Source organism: Vanacampus margaritifer, chromosome 1 (assembly GCF_051991255.1).
Source record: "Vanacampus margaritifer isolate UIUO_Vmar chromosome 1, RoL_Vmar_1.0, whole genome shotgun sequence".
Classification (NCBI taxonomy): domain Eukaryota; kingdom Metazoa; phylum Chordata; class Actinopteri; order Syngnathiformes; family Syngnathidae; genus Vanacampus; species Vanacampus margaritifer.
Window position 1 is genome coordinate 67557270 of NC_135432.1, and position 13567 is coordinate 67570836.

The 13567-nt window shown below is 42.9% G+C and overlaps 2 protein-coding genes across 2 annotated transcripts; one reads left to right on the forward strand and one right to left on the reverse strand.

Moving 5' to 3' along the window:
• Positions 1 to 297: 297 nt before the first annotated feature.
• Positions 298 to 4746, reverse strand: ckba (creatine kinase, brain a). Its single transcript, XM_077564275.1, is given in 10 exon segments — positions 298 to 612; positions 1478 to 1667; positions 1821 to 1944; positions 2008 to 2179; positions 2603 to 2735; positions 2823 to 2977; positions 3060 to 3261; positions 4523 to 4603; positions 4605 to 4641; positions 4643 to 4746. Coding segments are annotated over 10 exon segments (1365 nt in total). The 5' UTR covers positions 4735 to 4746; the 3' UTR covers positions 298 to 433.
• Positions 4747 to 5206: 460 nt separating this feature from the next.
• trmt61a (tRNA methyltransferase 61A) lies at positions 5207 to 12647 on the forward strand. The gene is made up of 4 exons (XM_077584602.1): positions 5207 to 5392; positions 6561 to 6905; positions 8575 to 8841; positions 12095 to 12647. Exons 2-4 carry the CDS (start codon positions 6575 to 6577, stop codon positions 12376 to 12378), a joined length of 882 nt encoding a protein of 293 aa, XP_077440728.1. The 5' UTR covers positions 5207 to 5392; positions 6561 to 6574; the 3' UTR covers positions 12379 to 12647.
• Positions 12648 to 13567: the final 920 nt, after the last annotated feature.

Genomic DNA, 13567 nt, shown 5'->3' on the forward strand with positions numbered 1-13567 from the left:
AAGTTAAAAAATAAAAAAATCAAGTGATGGGAAATGGGGAGCTTGGTATTCCTGAAAAATTAACAAAAATATTGGGACACCCCTGGGAAAGACTATTAGACACCAATTACCCCAAAATCCTACAGTTAGTGTAAAGTGGTCAAATACAAGTATTTGACATGAGAAGTGAAGAATTTTTTTTGAGCAAAAGTATTGGGATGCTAGCAAAAATAAAAAATTCCAACCTGTGATTAATTGGCAGGCGTGTCCCAATACTTTTGTCCTTATGGTGCATTTAACAACACGAGCCCAGACAAGTTCTCTTCAGGAACATTTTATTTCAGATCCATCTTAAATACACACATCAGGAGCAGAGCGACGAGCAGAGTGCATTCTGGGACAGTCGAAGGAAGGCGGGCCAAGACTCGGGAAGGTTCCCACGTGGTCGCCATTGTTACTTTTGTGCGGGCACGAGGTCGTCGATGGGCTGGCCTTTCTCCAGCTTCTTCTCCATGTCCACCAGCAGCCGGACGCCGTCCACCACCATCTGGACCAGCTCCACCTCAGAGAAACCCAAACGGTCGGCGTTGGAGATGTCAAAGACTCCGCCCACCGCCGCCGTGTCCACGCCACCTGCACGTGGAAATTTAACTCGAGGTGAGCGCCACCTTGCACATCGGCAAACAAAAAATAAATAAAACTTTCATTTTCAACTTTTTCAATCATATTCAGTCCTATCAGCTGGTTTTAAAAATTTCTATTTTTGTTCTGAGGCCAAAATTTTAATATGGAAGCAATTTTGTTTAAAAAAGTAAAAAAAATTGAAAGAATGCATTGACTGGATAATCCATGTATTCATTTTTTAAATTTTCAATACCAAAATAAGTGGCTAATTTGGTATTTGTTTTAAAATCTGGCAAAAAAGGTCAATTTATAAAAAAGAGAAAAAAAAAAGGCCAATTAACTGTTGAAAACGCGATATTTTAAATGTAATTTGAGCCAAGCCATCAATTATAATAGGGGGGGGATTCAGGCCAAATTTTGTGATTTACAGCTAATTTTTTTTTTCTTGCCACTCATTTGTTTTTAAATAAACAAAAAAAAGGGGGGCAATTAACATTTTATTAAAAATTAGGCATATTTAACTTTTGAGTCACTTTTTCCATTTGCAACGCTAAAATTGAATGATACATTTTTTTCCATTTTCACTTTAAGAAAAAAAAAGTTGTGGTTCTCCCCCTCTTTTTGATAATGCTGCATTCAAGGAATACAGGAAATCTGACTACTCTGACCAAGAAAAGTGCACTGGAACACGGGAGGACAGAGTTGGTAAGGACCAACTGTATCAATTTAGAATGAGCCAACTTGGTTCTTTACAGTCATCGTGCACCGAGGTCATAACTGAACTTGAATAACTCAAAATTCCCACGTTCCTCGAATGCAGCATGACTTTTTCCTGGGGCCAATTGAAAGCGGCAAGAAAGGATTGGCAACCCACCGGTTCCTCTCTTCTGCAGTCGGAGGCGCTTGAGGACGTCCTCAAACTTTGCGTGCTTGCTCATGTTGGGCAGCTTGACGTGGACGCCGGCGCGCAGGCCCGTCCCCAAGTTGGACGGGCACGTCAGGACGTAGCCCAGGTGCTCGTTCCACATGAAGGCGTGGCCGCGGTCCTTGAACAAACTCTCGATCTGGAGCGCAGGCCACAAGAACGCAAATTCAACTAATTGGATGGCAGCAAAATGTCTTTTATGAAACCGCCATTTTTGGTAAACATTTGTCCTAAACGTCTTTGTAAAAAAAATACTTTAGTTGTCGAGGCATTTAATAGTCCGAAAGTTGACCTTTGTGAGTCCGGTGCAGAATCGTTGGAAGACCTCCTTCATGTTGCCCCCCTTCTGCATGGAGATGACCCTCAGGTGGTCCTCCTCATTCACCCACACCAGGAAGGTCTTGTTGTCGTTGTGCCTTCAATGCAATCGTCACGTGAGAAGAGCAAGTTTGGGAAGGGGGGGGGGGGGGTCGCCTCACCAGATGCCCCTGCCGTCGGGCCAGTCGCGAGCCATCCCGGACGCCAGCAGCAGCGGAGAGACGGGCTTGTCGAACAGGAAGTGGTCGTCGATCAGCTGCTGCTGCTCGTCGTCCGTCATGTTCTTCAGGGCGTAGTACTTCCCCTTCAGGTCGCCGCTCAGGGACGCCAGAGCTGCGGGATGGAGACTCGTCACCACAGGTGGGACACGCGGAACCTTACATACTCTTCTTGTCCAAGTTAAGTCACAAAATGAGATTCCCGAGAGAAACCAATCAGTGCTTCTTCAGATGTAATCTTCATTTTATTTTTAAGAAGATCCAATTTAAAGTCAAGGATTGTTTGACTAAATTGAGGACAATAAAAAGGCAGCAACTAAAAAAGCTAGATGGGTGTCGTGCCACCTGCCGCCACCAGAGGTCGCACACTTTACTTCGAGCCATATAGAGAGCGTTTGGCCTGTCGGTTTCAAGCAGGGTAACAAGATGGCGCCTGTTTGTCATGTGACCAGCAGTTGACCAATCACAGCGTGACATGGTCGCCATCTTGTTACCCTGCTAAAGAGTTGGCCAAACTCCATCAACGGCTCCGTTTTACCTTGGATGGAGAGCTCCTCGACCGCTCGGCGTTCACCGCGGCTGCAGTGCGGCGGCAGGCAGAATCCGCGGACGCTGCGGCCCGTTCGCACGCGAGAGCTCAGCACATAGTTGGGGTCCAGGTCGTCTCCACCCTCAACGCCAAAAAGAAATAAAAAGGTCACGCAAACCTGCCCTGGGCCATCATGTGACTTTTAAAGTGGTCTCAAAATGGCGGCTACCTGGAGGTGGTCGGCGTTGATGTCGGTCTTGTGCTTGTCGGAAGGTTTGTAGCCCCCGTGGCGGTCCTGGATGACGGGGTCCAGAAGCTCCTTGAACACCTCGTAAGTTTCCTCGTCGCCCGCCACGCAGCCCACCGTCATGATGAACGGGTGACCTGAGCGCACATGCACGACAAACATACACTTTACACAAAACTACACACACAAAGAAAAAGAAAAAAAACTGCTCGTCCTCACCGGGGTTGTCGACGCCGGTCTGGATGACGTCATCGAGCGTGAAGCCGCTGGGCGTCTTCCTGGCGCGCAGTTTGTCGTACATGTCGGCCGTCAGCACTTTGGCCATGTGGTTGTTGTGCTGGCTCAGGTCCGGGAACTCCTGCTCCGACGTGTAGCGCAGCTTCATCTCATTGTGCGTGTTGCCGAACGGCATGGCGGCGCCCTGACGCCGACGGCGGCAAACGGAACACACATTTATAAATTGATCAATTGGGCCCGTGAAGGCTAAGCACCTGCTTAGCACCTTGCGACCACTAGAGGCCCCCCTAGAGACATTGAAACGCATTACGCGCCTAGCGAGCGCCACAACAGTCAATCCTGGCTTGAACAGTAAAAGTACAAGATGCCCCCCCCCGCGCACCAAAATATTTGTAAATCCCTATCAATGCCACAGGATGGCAGCAAAGCGCAACTCTACTCATTTCAACATACATCATTGACACCACGAAGCCGTTAGATGGCACCAAAAGGAAAAAACAAAAACATTGCTTTGGCCTGACAAACAAAGCAGGAGATCACTTTTTTTTTTACCTAACGTGCCATTGTTGTGGTTTTAAGATCACATTTTCAACGTTTAAAAAAAAAAATAAAAATCTTGTTTCAGGTACTTAAAATAAATTAAAAAAAGAGGCAAATGTGAGCTTTAACTGATGTTCACTGTGCCGTGAAAGAAAAAAAAAACGAAGTGGGGATTTATTTTTATTTTTTTACCCAAGCATATTTTTTTATTGTTGTAAGAGAATTATTCGACTTAAAGTATTATTTACTCTCCTGTTTCACCTTGTTTCAGGTACCTCAAGCATTAAAACAGCAACTATTGCAGGAGAGTTTTTCCCTGCAGAAAAATATACACACGTTTTAGTTCTATTCATTTGTACACTAAAGCACTTATTTTTATATACAAGTTAGTTCAACCTTATTTTTAACCATTCATGCCATCTTGTTTCTGGGACCTTTATTCAGTTATATTTGTACAATCTGTCATTTTTGTGTATCTAAGCAACTGTATTTGTCGTTCTTGCATTACAATTTGCAAACGTTGTATTTTTTATTTTATAATTTTATTTAGTAGGCCTCAATGATATTCAGTATTCCACTTTAATGGTTTCTCTGTTGTGCATATCAGGCCCAATCAGCCGTTTTGTTTGTTTCCTTTTTAGATTTAGGACCATTCACGAGATTCGTATAAACGATGTTATACCGTATACGACTCACGAATGAGCAATAATCAGCATTCCTGGCAGAAATGGAGGATCCCAGAATGCAATTTGTCTTGGAGGCGTGGGCCTGTGCTGTCAATCAATGCAAGTCATTGTGTGTCCGATAATAAGCGTACCAGGGCCACCACGCATCATTCCATCATTAAATGCCCTCATTTCAGGAATTGTTCTTGCACGTGCATGTGTAAAAATCCAACTTCTTACCTTTTGTTTGAGGATGTGCGGCTGTTTACTACAACTACTAGCCGGGACGGATACGAAGATCCCTATTTTTCCTGAAAAAGAGACCAAAGACGCACTGTGGTGTCCAACAACAAGCTGCCCTCTTTCTCCTCAGCGTCCGCGAAGAGACGCCAGCTGACCTCATGATTTATAGACCCCCCTGCTCGACGCCCATTGGACGATGCTCGCATCATTCACATCGTTCGCGACGTTGATTGGACGCCTCCTCCTCGCCTGTTTTTAATACACTATGCTGCACATTTGGAGTCATAAAATACCGCGACAGGTGGAATTTATTTTTCCAATCACGGAAATGATTGTTTTAAATCAATTCAGAAAATATATTTTGGGTCAGGAGATGGATGATGGAACGTCACGAATAAAGATTCATTTGTACTTCACACAAAACAACCCAGAATGGCTTCACAAATATTAAAATGTACTATTATTTAAGATGTAACAAATGTCAGCATGCTGTCAAGTGTTTGCTAAAAGTTTATATTTTTGTTCGTTTTGGACGTGGTAAGCCAAAAAGAAAGAAAGAAAATAAATTAACTCGATCTCTAAATCCACTTTAAAAAATCTATAAATCCTTTTACACTTTCTTTTTGAAAACGTAGATCTAAAAATCACCTGTACTAACACTTTTAGCATACCTTGTCCACTCCAAGAAGTATATTGATCTACGAAATGCATCCACTTCCGGTTCATTTCGCCCAACTTCCTGTGAGCTCACCGGCACGTGTGGCTACCCACGGCTACATTTCTTCATTGTAATAGTGACGGGAAAAAGTTATTTAAAAAAAAATAGCACTCTTTGCGAGTTACTAAACAAGCACCGTTGTTGAATTGGTAAGTCCAGTCCTGAAAATTGATTGTTTTTCTTTTCCATCTGTGCAGTGCGTTAGCCAGTCAAGCTAATGTCGTTAACTCGGAAGTCTTCCGCGCATGCTCGTAAACTAACTTTCACTTCGAAACTTTTCTGTCCCATAAACTCGCTTTTCGTTATTATTATTTTTTTTATTGTTATCACTGATCTATGTTTATTTCCAAACGCGCTCAAATATGTTTATTGTGTCGTGTTATGCTAATGCTAATCGACTTAGCTTACACGTTTCATTCATTTAAAGAGCTAAAGTTGGCTTCAAATGTGTTTGGTGACAAACAGTTTTCTATAAGTGTTGTATTGCTGCCTGTAATGTGTGCACGTTTGAGTGAAAAGCAGTGTAATCTTATCAGTTTTGCCCAAGGGCACGTCAAGATAGCACGCATCACCTACCCTAATAATTTACCTTATCACATAGGTGACGTCATTTCGACTGTTTGGCCTTCTTGGTGCAAAGTTGTCATGAAAAAAAGTACACTCGTTAATTATGCACTTTAAATGATAACTATAATTTTTTTTTTTTTTGAGGGTTGGCACGGATTTGGATTTTTTGGATTCAATTCAATGTGTAAAATGAGTCCATTTAGTTTGGTCACATATGGTAATTGTATTGAAATTTAGGTCACCACAGCAGGATTTTCTGTGTTTTTGTAAACGTCAACACGCACAACGGGTTCATTAAAAACTTGGGAGATTTAGACTCTGTTCAATCGGAGATACATTTTGATTAACAGCAAACACTTGTCAATAACCATGTGAATTTTTTCCATCAGCAGCAGCTGTGTTTTTGCAAACAACAAATAGCATTTGACTCTAACAAACCTAAACATCTTCAACATGCGTAACGGCGTGTTAAAAAGGTCATCTGCCATTCATTTAATGTTGCCATGAACATGGAAGACAATTTATGTGGCAATAATTTAAACTTTCACGTCTCAAGTCATTTATCATAAATGTGAATGACAATTTAGAGGCTTTTCATCAACGTAACGTGCATATTTTTAGCAAATATCAAAGAAAGCACCAATTGTTTTGCTGATGTATGGGTTGACGTCAACAAAGACAAATTGCTCCAATTTCCGTTTTTGTCAACATCTTAACGGCCAAAGTTGACCCTCTGTTCTTTTCTGCCAGTTTTTTGTAGTGTGATGAGTTTTGTGGAGTACTCGGAAGAGATCCGCGAGGGCGACGTGGCCATCGTGTACCTGGGCCACGAGTCCATGATGCCGGTGAAGGTGCGGCACGGCGCCCAAACGCAGACGCGCTACGGCGCCATCCGCCACTCGGCCGACCTGATCGGCAAACGCTACGGCGCCAAGGTGACGTGCAGCAAAGGCGGCTGGGTGCACGTGCTGCACCCCACGCCCGAGTTGTGGACCGTCACGCTGCCGCACCGCACGCAGATCCTCTACACCACCGACATCGCCACCATCACGCTCATGCTGGAGCTCAAGCCGGGATCCGTCGTCTGCGAGTCGGGTGAGAACCGCCATTTGGCCTTTTCAACTACTGCACATGCGTTCTGACTTGTGTGGCAATTGCAAAGACATTTCATGGTCATTTCCTGCGGTTCTTTTTCTGGTTTTGGGGTATTTTACGGTTACTTTTTGACATTTTTTGTTTCTTCATTTTTTATTCAATTGACCACATTTTTGGCAATATCGTGGCCATTTAATTGTCATTTTTTGGACATTTTTTGGACATTTTTAGGTACTGTAGTTTTAAAAACTTTGTCAACTTTTTCTTACAACTTAAAATTGTACTATGTCATTTTTTATGCTTAATTATTGATTTTTTATCTAAAGAATATTATTTTTAATTTAGAGGATATTTCATAGATACAATAAAAAAATATATATCAATAATTTCTACTGTGGGTTTTTTTTTTTTTTTTTGCAATCACCATTCGTACTGCTTTTGGTAAAAAATAAAAAATATTGTCTTTAACTAAGCCACGTTTGCATTTTCATAAACGTGACCGAAAATCTTGATGAATTCAATCAAGTCTTTCAAGAACCGATTGTGAGCATTTGTGTTGATATTTTCTTGTAAGTGTTGCATTTCTTCTTGCTCTTCCAAAATGCCGTTTGTTGGTTGCTTGCTGATGAATTGACGGCGGAACTGGAAACACGCATGTAAATGTTACTTCCTGCTTTGTGGCCTCGCTATCAGAGTCACCTTGAGGCGGGTTGCCGTGGAAACAGACAGCCCCCCCCCCCCCCAAGCTGATTGAGTTCTTGTATTTGTGGTTGGGGGGAGGGGGGGGTCAACAATAAGATCTATCAGCATCCACTTGCAAGCTTCCCTGGTGACTTTGCTGGTCTCCATGGCAACCGCGAGCTTTTGCCCTTTAACTCGCTCGTTTGACGTCATGGCGCTAGTTTATATCAATTGCGATGTGTGCAGTGGTACCTTGACTTATCCCAAAGTTGCGTTAAACTTGATTTAAAAAGATAGATATATTATTTATTGCATTTTTTTTAAAAAAACTTGCTAGAAAAAAAAAATTTGAGGCCCAAGCTCACTTCGATAAGCCGCAGCGGCAGAAACGGTTGCTCATCCAACTGTTGAAAAAGACGCAAAACTGACAATTTTTCCACATTTTCTGATAAATTTAGCGAGCTGTGTTGTACCTGAAAGCGCCAACTTTCAATTTAGTTGATTATTGGTTAACTCTTTGACTGCCAAAAACGTTAAATAACGTTTAGTAAAATCCTATGGAGGAGTGCCAAAGACGTTAAAAGACGTTTTTTTTCAAAACAGAGGTGAAACTAACCATTTTCTATTGTTGATGACTGAAAAACGGAATAAGGTAGAAACAAACTTTTTTTTCTGATGAAAGATGAGAGTCCAATCTTTCATTTGGTAGTATGTGTGTTTCCATAGTCCAAACACATCATTTTCTGTGGACCTTGAAAGATCAGTCAAAAATGCTTAAATCGGCTGGCACCGGCGACATCCCGTTTCTGAAACCGTCTGGCAGTCAAAGAGTTAATTTCCATTGAAAGTTTGCAATTTTGAAAATTCCCAGAATTCCGCCCAGCATTCAGTCAGTCACGGGATGAAATAAACGTGCATTTAACAAAAAAAAAAAAAGTTAATTATGTTTAATAAATGTAAAAAAAAATGTTTTTGGATTGCTTTCCAGGCACGGGCAGCGGCTCTCTTTCTCACGCCATTTTGCGCAGCATCGCACCGACGGGCCACCTGCACACGGTGGAGTTCCACCAGCAGCGCGCCCAAATCGCCAAAGAGGAGTTTGCGGAGCACCGCGTGGACCACCTGGTCACCGTCAGCAACGCCGACGTCTGCAAGGACGGCTTCGGGGTGGCGGGCGTGGCCGACGCCGTCTTCCTGGACATCCCCAGCCCCTGGGAGGCCGTGCCGCACGCCAAGGCCGCGCTCAAGTCGCACGGTAAGCGAACGGACGAGAAATGTCGCCCAGCAACGGTCGCTGTCGTCTTCGCTCTCGGTCGAAGGTCAGGTGACTGTGTGAGAGGAACCTGCTGAGGTCGGGTTAGCAAGAAGATGCTAAAGAAGTTAGCCTTGACTTTAAGGCTGCCAATGAGACAAGCAAATATTTTTGGGGCAATTTAGTCAAACATTACGTACGCGTTTATGAACACTCTTTTGATGACTCAAGTTTGGTCTTTGGCGAAACTGACTTTTAACACGTTAGTCAGTTTTAGGCAAACATTGTCGTTTTCTGTTGAAATGTTCAATGCAAGTTAGCCGTTGATGGAACTAATTGACTTGTTTTTGTGAACGTGATATCTAAGAGTTGGCAAACCTGACGTGCATGAAGCTAACGTACATGTTTCCGTTAAAGCAACACTAAGCAACTTTCTGTTTATGTTGATTATGGCGGCGCCATATGGACAAAAGTGGTAATGTTATGCCTGAAGGAAGACCACATTTCCCATGACGACAAGCGCATGGCGTCATTTTTTTAGCTCAGAATATTCAAATTGACTTCCGACTTTGTAACGAATGGGGAAAGGGGGGACATGACGTATGCCATAAAGCAGTCGGCACATTTGTAGTTTTTTGTGCGACAGTCTTCCTACCGTCCTCCTCAAAAATGACAATTTTTTTGTTTAACGTCAAAGACGATTTTCATGAAAACTGCCGAAAGCAACGTTTGCTTTTACGTGCGACGCTTCAGTACGTTTTCGTTAAACATCGGAGACGTTTCCGTTGCTGCCTTTTCATTCCGACAGATGAAGAGTTTGACTTTTTCACAACACTGAAAACAATTTTGATCCTTTTTGATTAAACTAAAACATTTGTGTTAACATGGAAGTCAATTGATTTAAATTGAATGCAAAAGGTCATTTCATTGCTAGCTCAGCTAACATTTACGTCACTGAAGACAGTTTAGTCGTCAATCGAATAGCGACGTGACGATAATGATCACGATATTGTGGGAGAGATTGAAACAAACTTCAAAACATTTTTTTTTTTTGAATGCATTTGCTGGTAGGACTGATTAATATGAGAGATGATCGCCGCAGTGGCCGAAACATGCTTATTCAAATTAAACTGCACTAACAAACCAACCACCAGAGGGTGCTAGAACTACACAAATGGAATACAAGCTCACCTTTTTACCAGATGCGCTGCTTTTAATATCGTGACACGACGACGACGATGTTGCGGCCATTTCAGTATCGTGACGTCGCCATCTTGCTTTGCTATAACTTCAAAAACAAACGTCACCTCAAAAGACAATTTTGTTGCCAGCAAAGCCAACAACTTTTAATCCGGTTTAGCCACTCATGAAACGAACGCATGTTTTCTGTTCGTGTTTGAGATCATTTAAGTTATCAATAAAACAGAATTTTGTTATCAATGGAGCTAAACTGCACGTTTTGGCTAACATGGAAGACATTTCAACCGTCGACAAAACTAGCGTACGCGCTTTTTGCTAACACTGAAGACAACCCACGAATCTACGATGCGTCGTTTTCATAATTGAGTCTTTCGTTGTTGCAAATATCAAAATCATTTTAGTCCTCAAATAATCTACTGCGCGTCTTTTTCGTGAACATTAACTCTTTGACTGCCAGACGTTTTCAGAAAAGGGATGCCGTGGGTGCCAGCCGATTTAAGCGTTTTGACTGATCTTTCAAGGTCCACAGAAAATTATGTGTTTGGACTATGGAAACACACATACTACCAAATGAAAGATTGGACTCTCATCTTTCATCAGAAAAAAAAAGTTTGTTTCTACCTTATTCCGTTTTTCAGTAATCAACAATAGAAAATGGTTAGTTTCACCTCTGTTTTGAAAAAAACGTCTTTTAACGTCTTTGGCACTCCTCCATAGGATTTTACTAAACGTTATTTAACGTTTTTGGCAGTCTAAATGACTTTGTCCGTCTCTTCAAACACTTTGCAAATGATTTAGTTTTCTACGATGTGATTTGATCTTTCACGAAGTCAACATTTGCTCCCTCGTGGAAACGTTTAAGACGCTTTTTCCAAAAAGTTGAACGCAACATCGACACGAAGATGAGAACAAACGCAGCGGACAAGATGCTCTCCGCTCGGACTCCCTTTTATGGACGTGCTGCTTGACGTACGCGCACACGCATCCCCAAGTGTTGCATGTCCTTAGAGGGCCATGCGGCACGGCGGACGCCACGGCGGCGTTCCCGTCCTCCTCAAACGGGATTTTTCACCAGCGGTCCAAATTGACGACAACAAACCAAAGCAACGTTTTCATTCTTTGCTTCTGTTGGTCGAAATGTTGCATTTGTTTTTAAACGGGACGCTTTAATGAGTTGACTGCTGTTGCATAAAAGTTGTTCTCTGGTCACTCTCATTCTTTCCTCTCGCTTGTAATTCTTGGCGTGTTTTTGGCGAGCCGCCCGACTTCCTTGTTTAGAATAAAGCTGCTCTCCGTCAGGTCCTTGACTTCACAACCCCACCCCCCCCTCCCCATTTTGCAATCCTCCCACTATAACCCCCCCCCCCATTCCATTACCCAAGTGCATAAAACAAATAAGAGTTCAACAATGTGCTGTCGATTGTTTGCCGGTTGAACTTGTTTAATAATCCCCCCTCCACCCCCCCCCCCTCCCTGTTTGCTGCCCCCGGTTGCCACGGAGACCGTCCACTTTATGGCCGCCTCACCCCATTCGCTCCCTGGCTATCTGGACCTCTTCCAAGGAGAAACGCAGCACTGTTAGCCAAAGGAAGCTCCGACGTCACCGCTTGGCTGCCTCCTGCAGGCCACTCGTGCAACTGCAGCAAGCGCTTGCCTTCGCCGCCGCCGCGGCATGAAATCAATGTCGCTACCGTGTTAGCTGCCGCCGTGATGGGAAATGCAATCAATCCACTTACATTTTCTAGTTCTGTTCCTGACCACTCGGGACCAAATGCACAAAATGGAAATACAATCGACCCCCACAGATTCACTGTTGTTTTTCCACAACATTTTTTAAGATTTAAAAACAAAATGCTTTTTTTTTTTTCTCTCAAGATAAACAGTAGGAAGATTTTAGGAGAATTTAGAACCTGTGATGAAAGCTAACCTTTCACCTCCATTTTAACTCGGGCCAACTGATTGCTTTTGAAAATAAATTTTATGTTCCCGATGGCTACGCGAACGGCGTCCGCCATTTTGACCGCGGTCCGTGTGTTGTTGTGCGTTTTCCCGGCAGGAGGTCGCGTGTGTTCGTTCTCTCCGTGTATGGAGCAAGCGCAAAAGACGTGCGAGGCTCTGTTGGCGCTCAACTTTGAGGAGATCAACACCTTGGAGGTGGTGCTGAGGGTTCACGAGGTCCGCACCGTCTCCATGCCGCTGGCCGACTTCGGCGCCGACTTCGGCCCGCCAGCCCCTCCCCTTCCCGCGGTCACCTTGAAGACCACCACGCCGCCCCGCGAGATGGCCGCTCACACCGGGTACCTTACGTTCGCCACCAAACCCAGAACGCGGATTGTTTGATCGTTCCTATGGCATCGTTTTCGGGGTTTTTTTTTATAAATACTTGGTTGCTTGCATCAAGCTTACGTGGTTAATCACAACTTTTACTTTTTTTTATTTTTATAGATTTGTCTAATTTGCTTGAATAAACAGCAAACATAATAGAAAAAACATCGTCTTCATTGTACTGTAATAATGAATGAAAATCAGCACACATTAGACAAGTCCAAATTTGGGGATACATCTTTTTTTTTTTTACAATTCAAAATAAATCTTTATTATTATAATTATTTATGTTGATGATTTTCATTATCAATAGTATAACTCTGTATTACTTTGTTATTTATTTATTATAATAAGTAATAAATATTATTACTTTATTATTTTTATTATTATTTATTATTTAACTATTATTATTTGTTATTTTTATTTTTTATTGTTTTTTTAATTTAAAATTGTTAAAACAAATGACAAGTCAGGTTCAATATTATAAATATTGGCTATTTAAAAAAAGAAGGAAAACAATTTTTTCATGGAAATGCTTCACATTTTTAATGTCATTTATGTCACACTAAGTTCAATCTTACAAGATAAACCACATTTTGAAAAAAATGTTGCTACATTTTGACGGTTTGAAACGATCCAGTAACCCAAGTTTAAATGTCTGGTGATTTATCGGCAGCCGGTTGCTATGACCAGCGTCTGTCGCCGTTTCCTAAAAAGGAAGCTAAACGCTAGCAGCCGCTCGTCGGGAGGCGGCGTTCCTTTCTCGCTTGCTTGCCGGCGTCCTCGCCAGGAAGCACGACGCCACCTCGCCGGTCAGGGCGGCCCGTCTGCCCCGACCGACCGCGAGACGTCGACGCTAATCCCCGGCTTACTCACTAGCGCAGGTTAAATCGAGAAACGTGTGCCGCGTTTAGATCACACGCTCCAGACGCGCTACTCGGAATCTTCATTGTGATTATTTGGGGAAAAAGAGGAAGAACGAGGCCACTTCCTGATTGGGCTTCCCGTTTTCCTCATTTATTTATAATCGCACATCAACTTAAAACCACCTGATATTGACTGTATGGGATTCTTCGGCTTCTCGACTTTGGACTGATGGTCAAGATTTCAAGGTCGCGGCTGTCAGTCAAGGTCGCGTCGATGTCAAACACGCGAAACACGAAAGTCATTCCATTTCCTGCACGTTTCATCCAATCGTCTTCAA

Excerpts from the sequence above, each read along its gene's own strand:
- trmt61a (XM_077584602.1), top strand. The coding sequence starts at position 6,575 with ATGAGTTTTGTGGAGTACTCGGAAGAGATCCGCGAGGGCGACGTGGCC. Across the intron at positions 6,906-8,574 it reads ATCCGTCGTCTGCGAGTCGG|GCACGGGCAGCGGCTCTCTT; the intron begins GTGAGAACCGCC and ends ATTGCTTTCCAG. Across the intron at positions 8,842-12,094 it reads GGCCGCGCTCAAGTCGCACG|GAGGTCGCGTGTGTTCGTTC; the intron begins GTAAGCGAACGG and ends TTTTCCCGGCAG.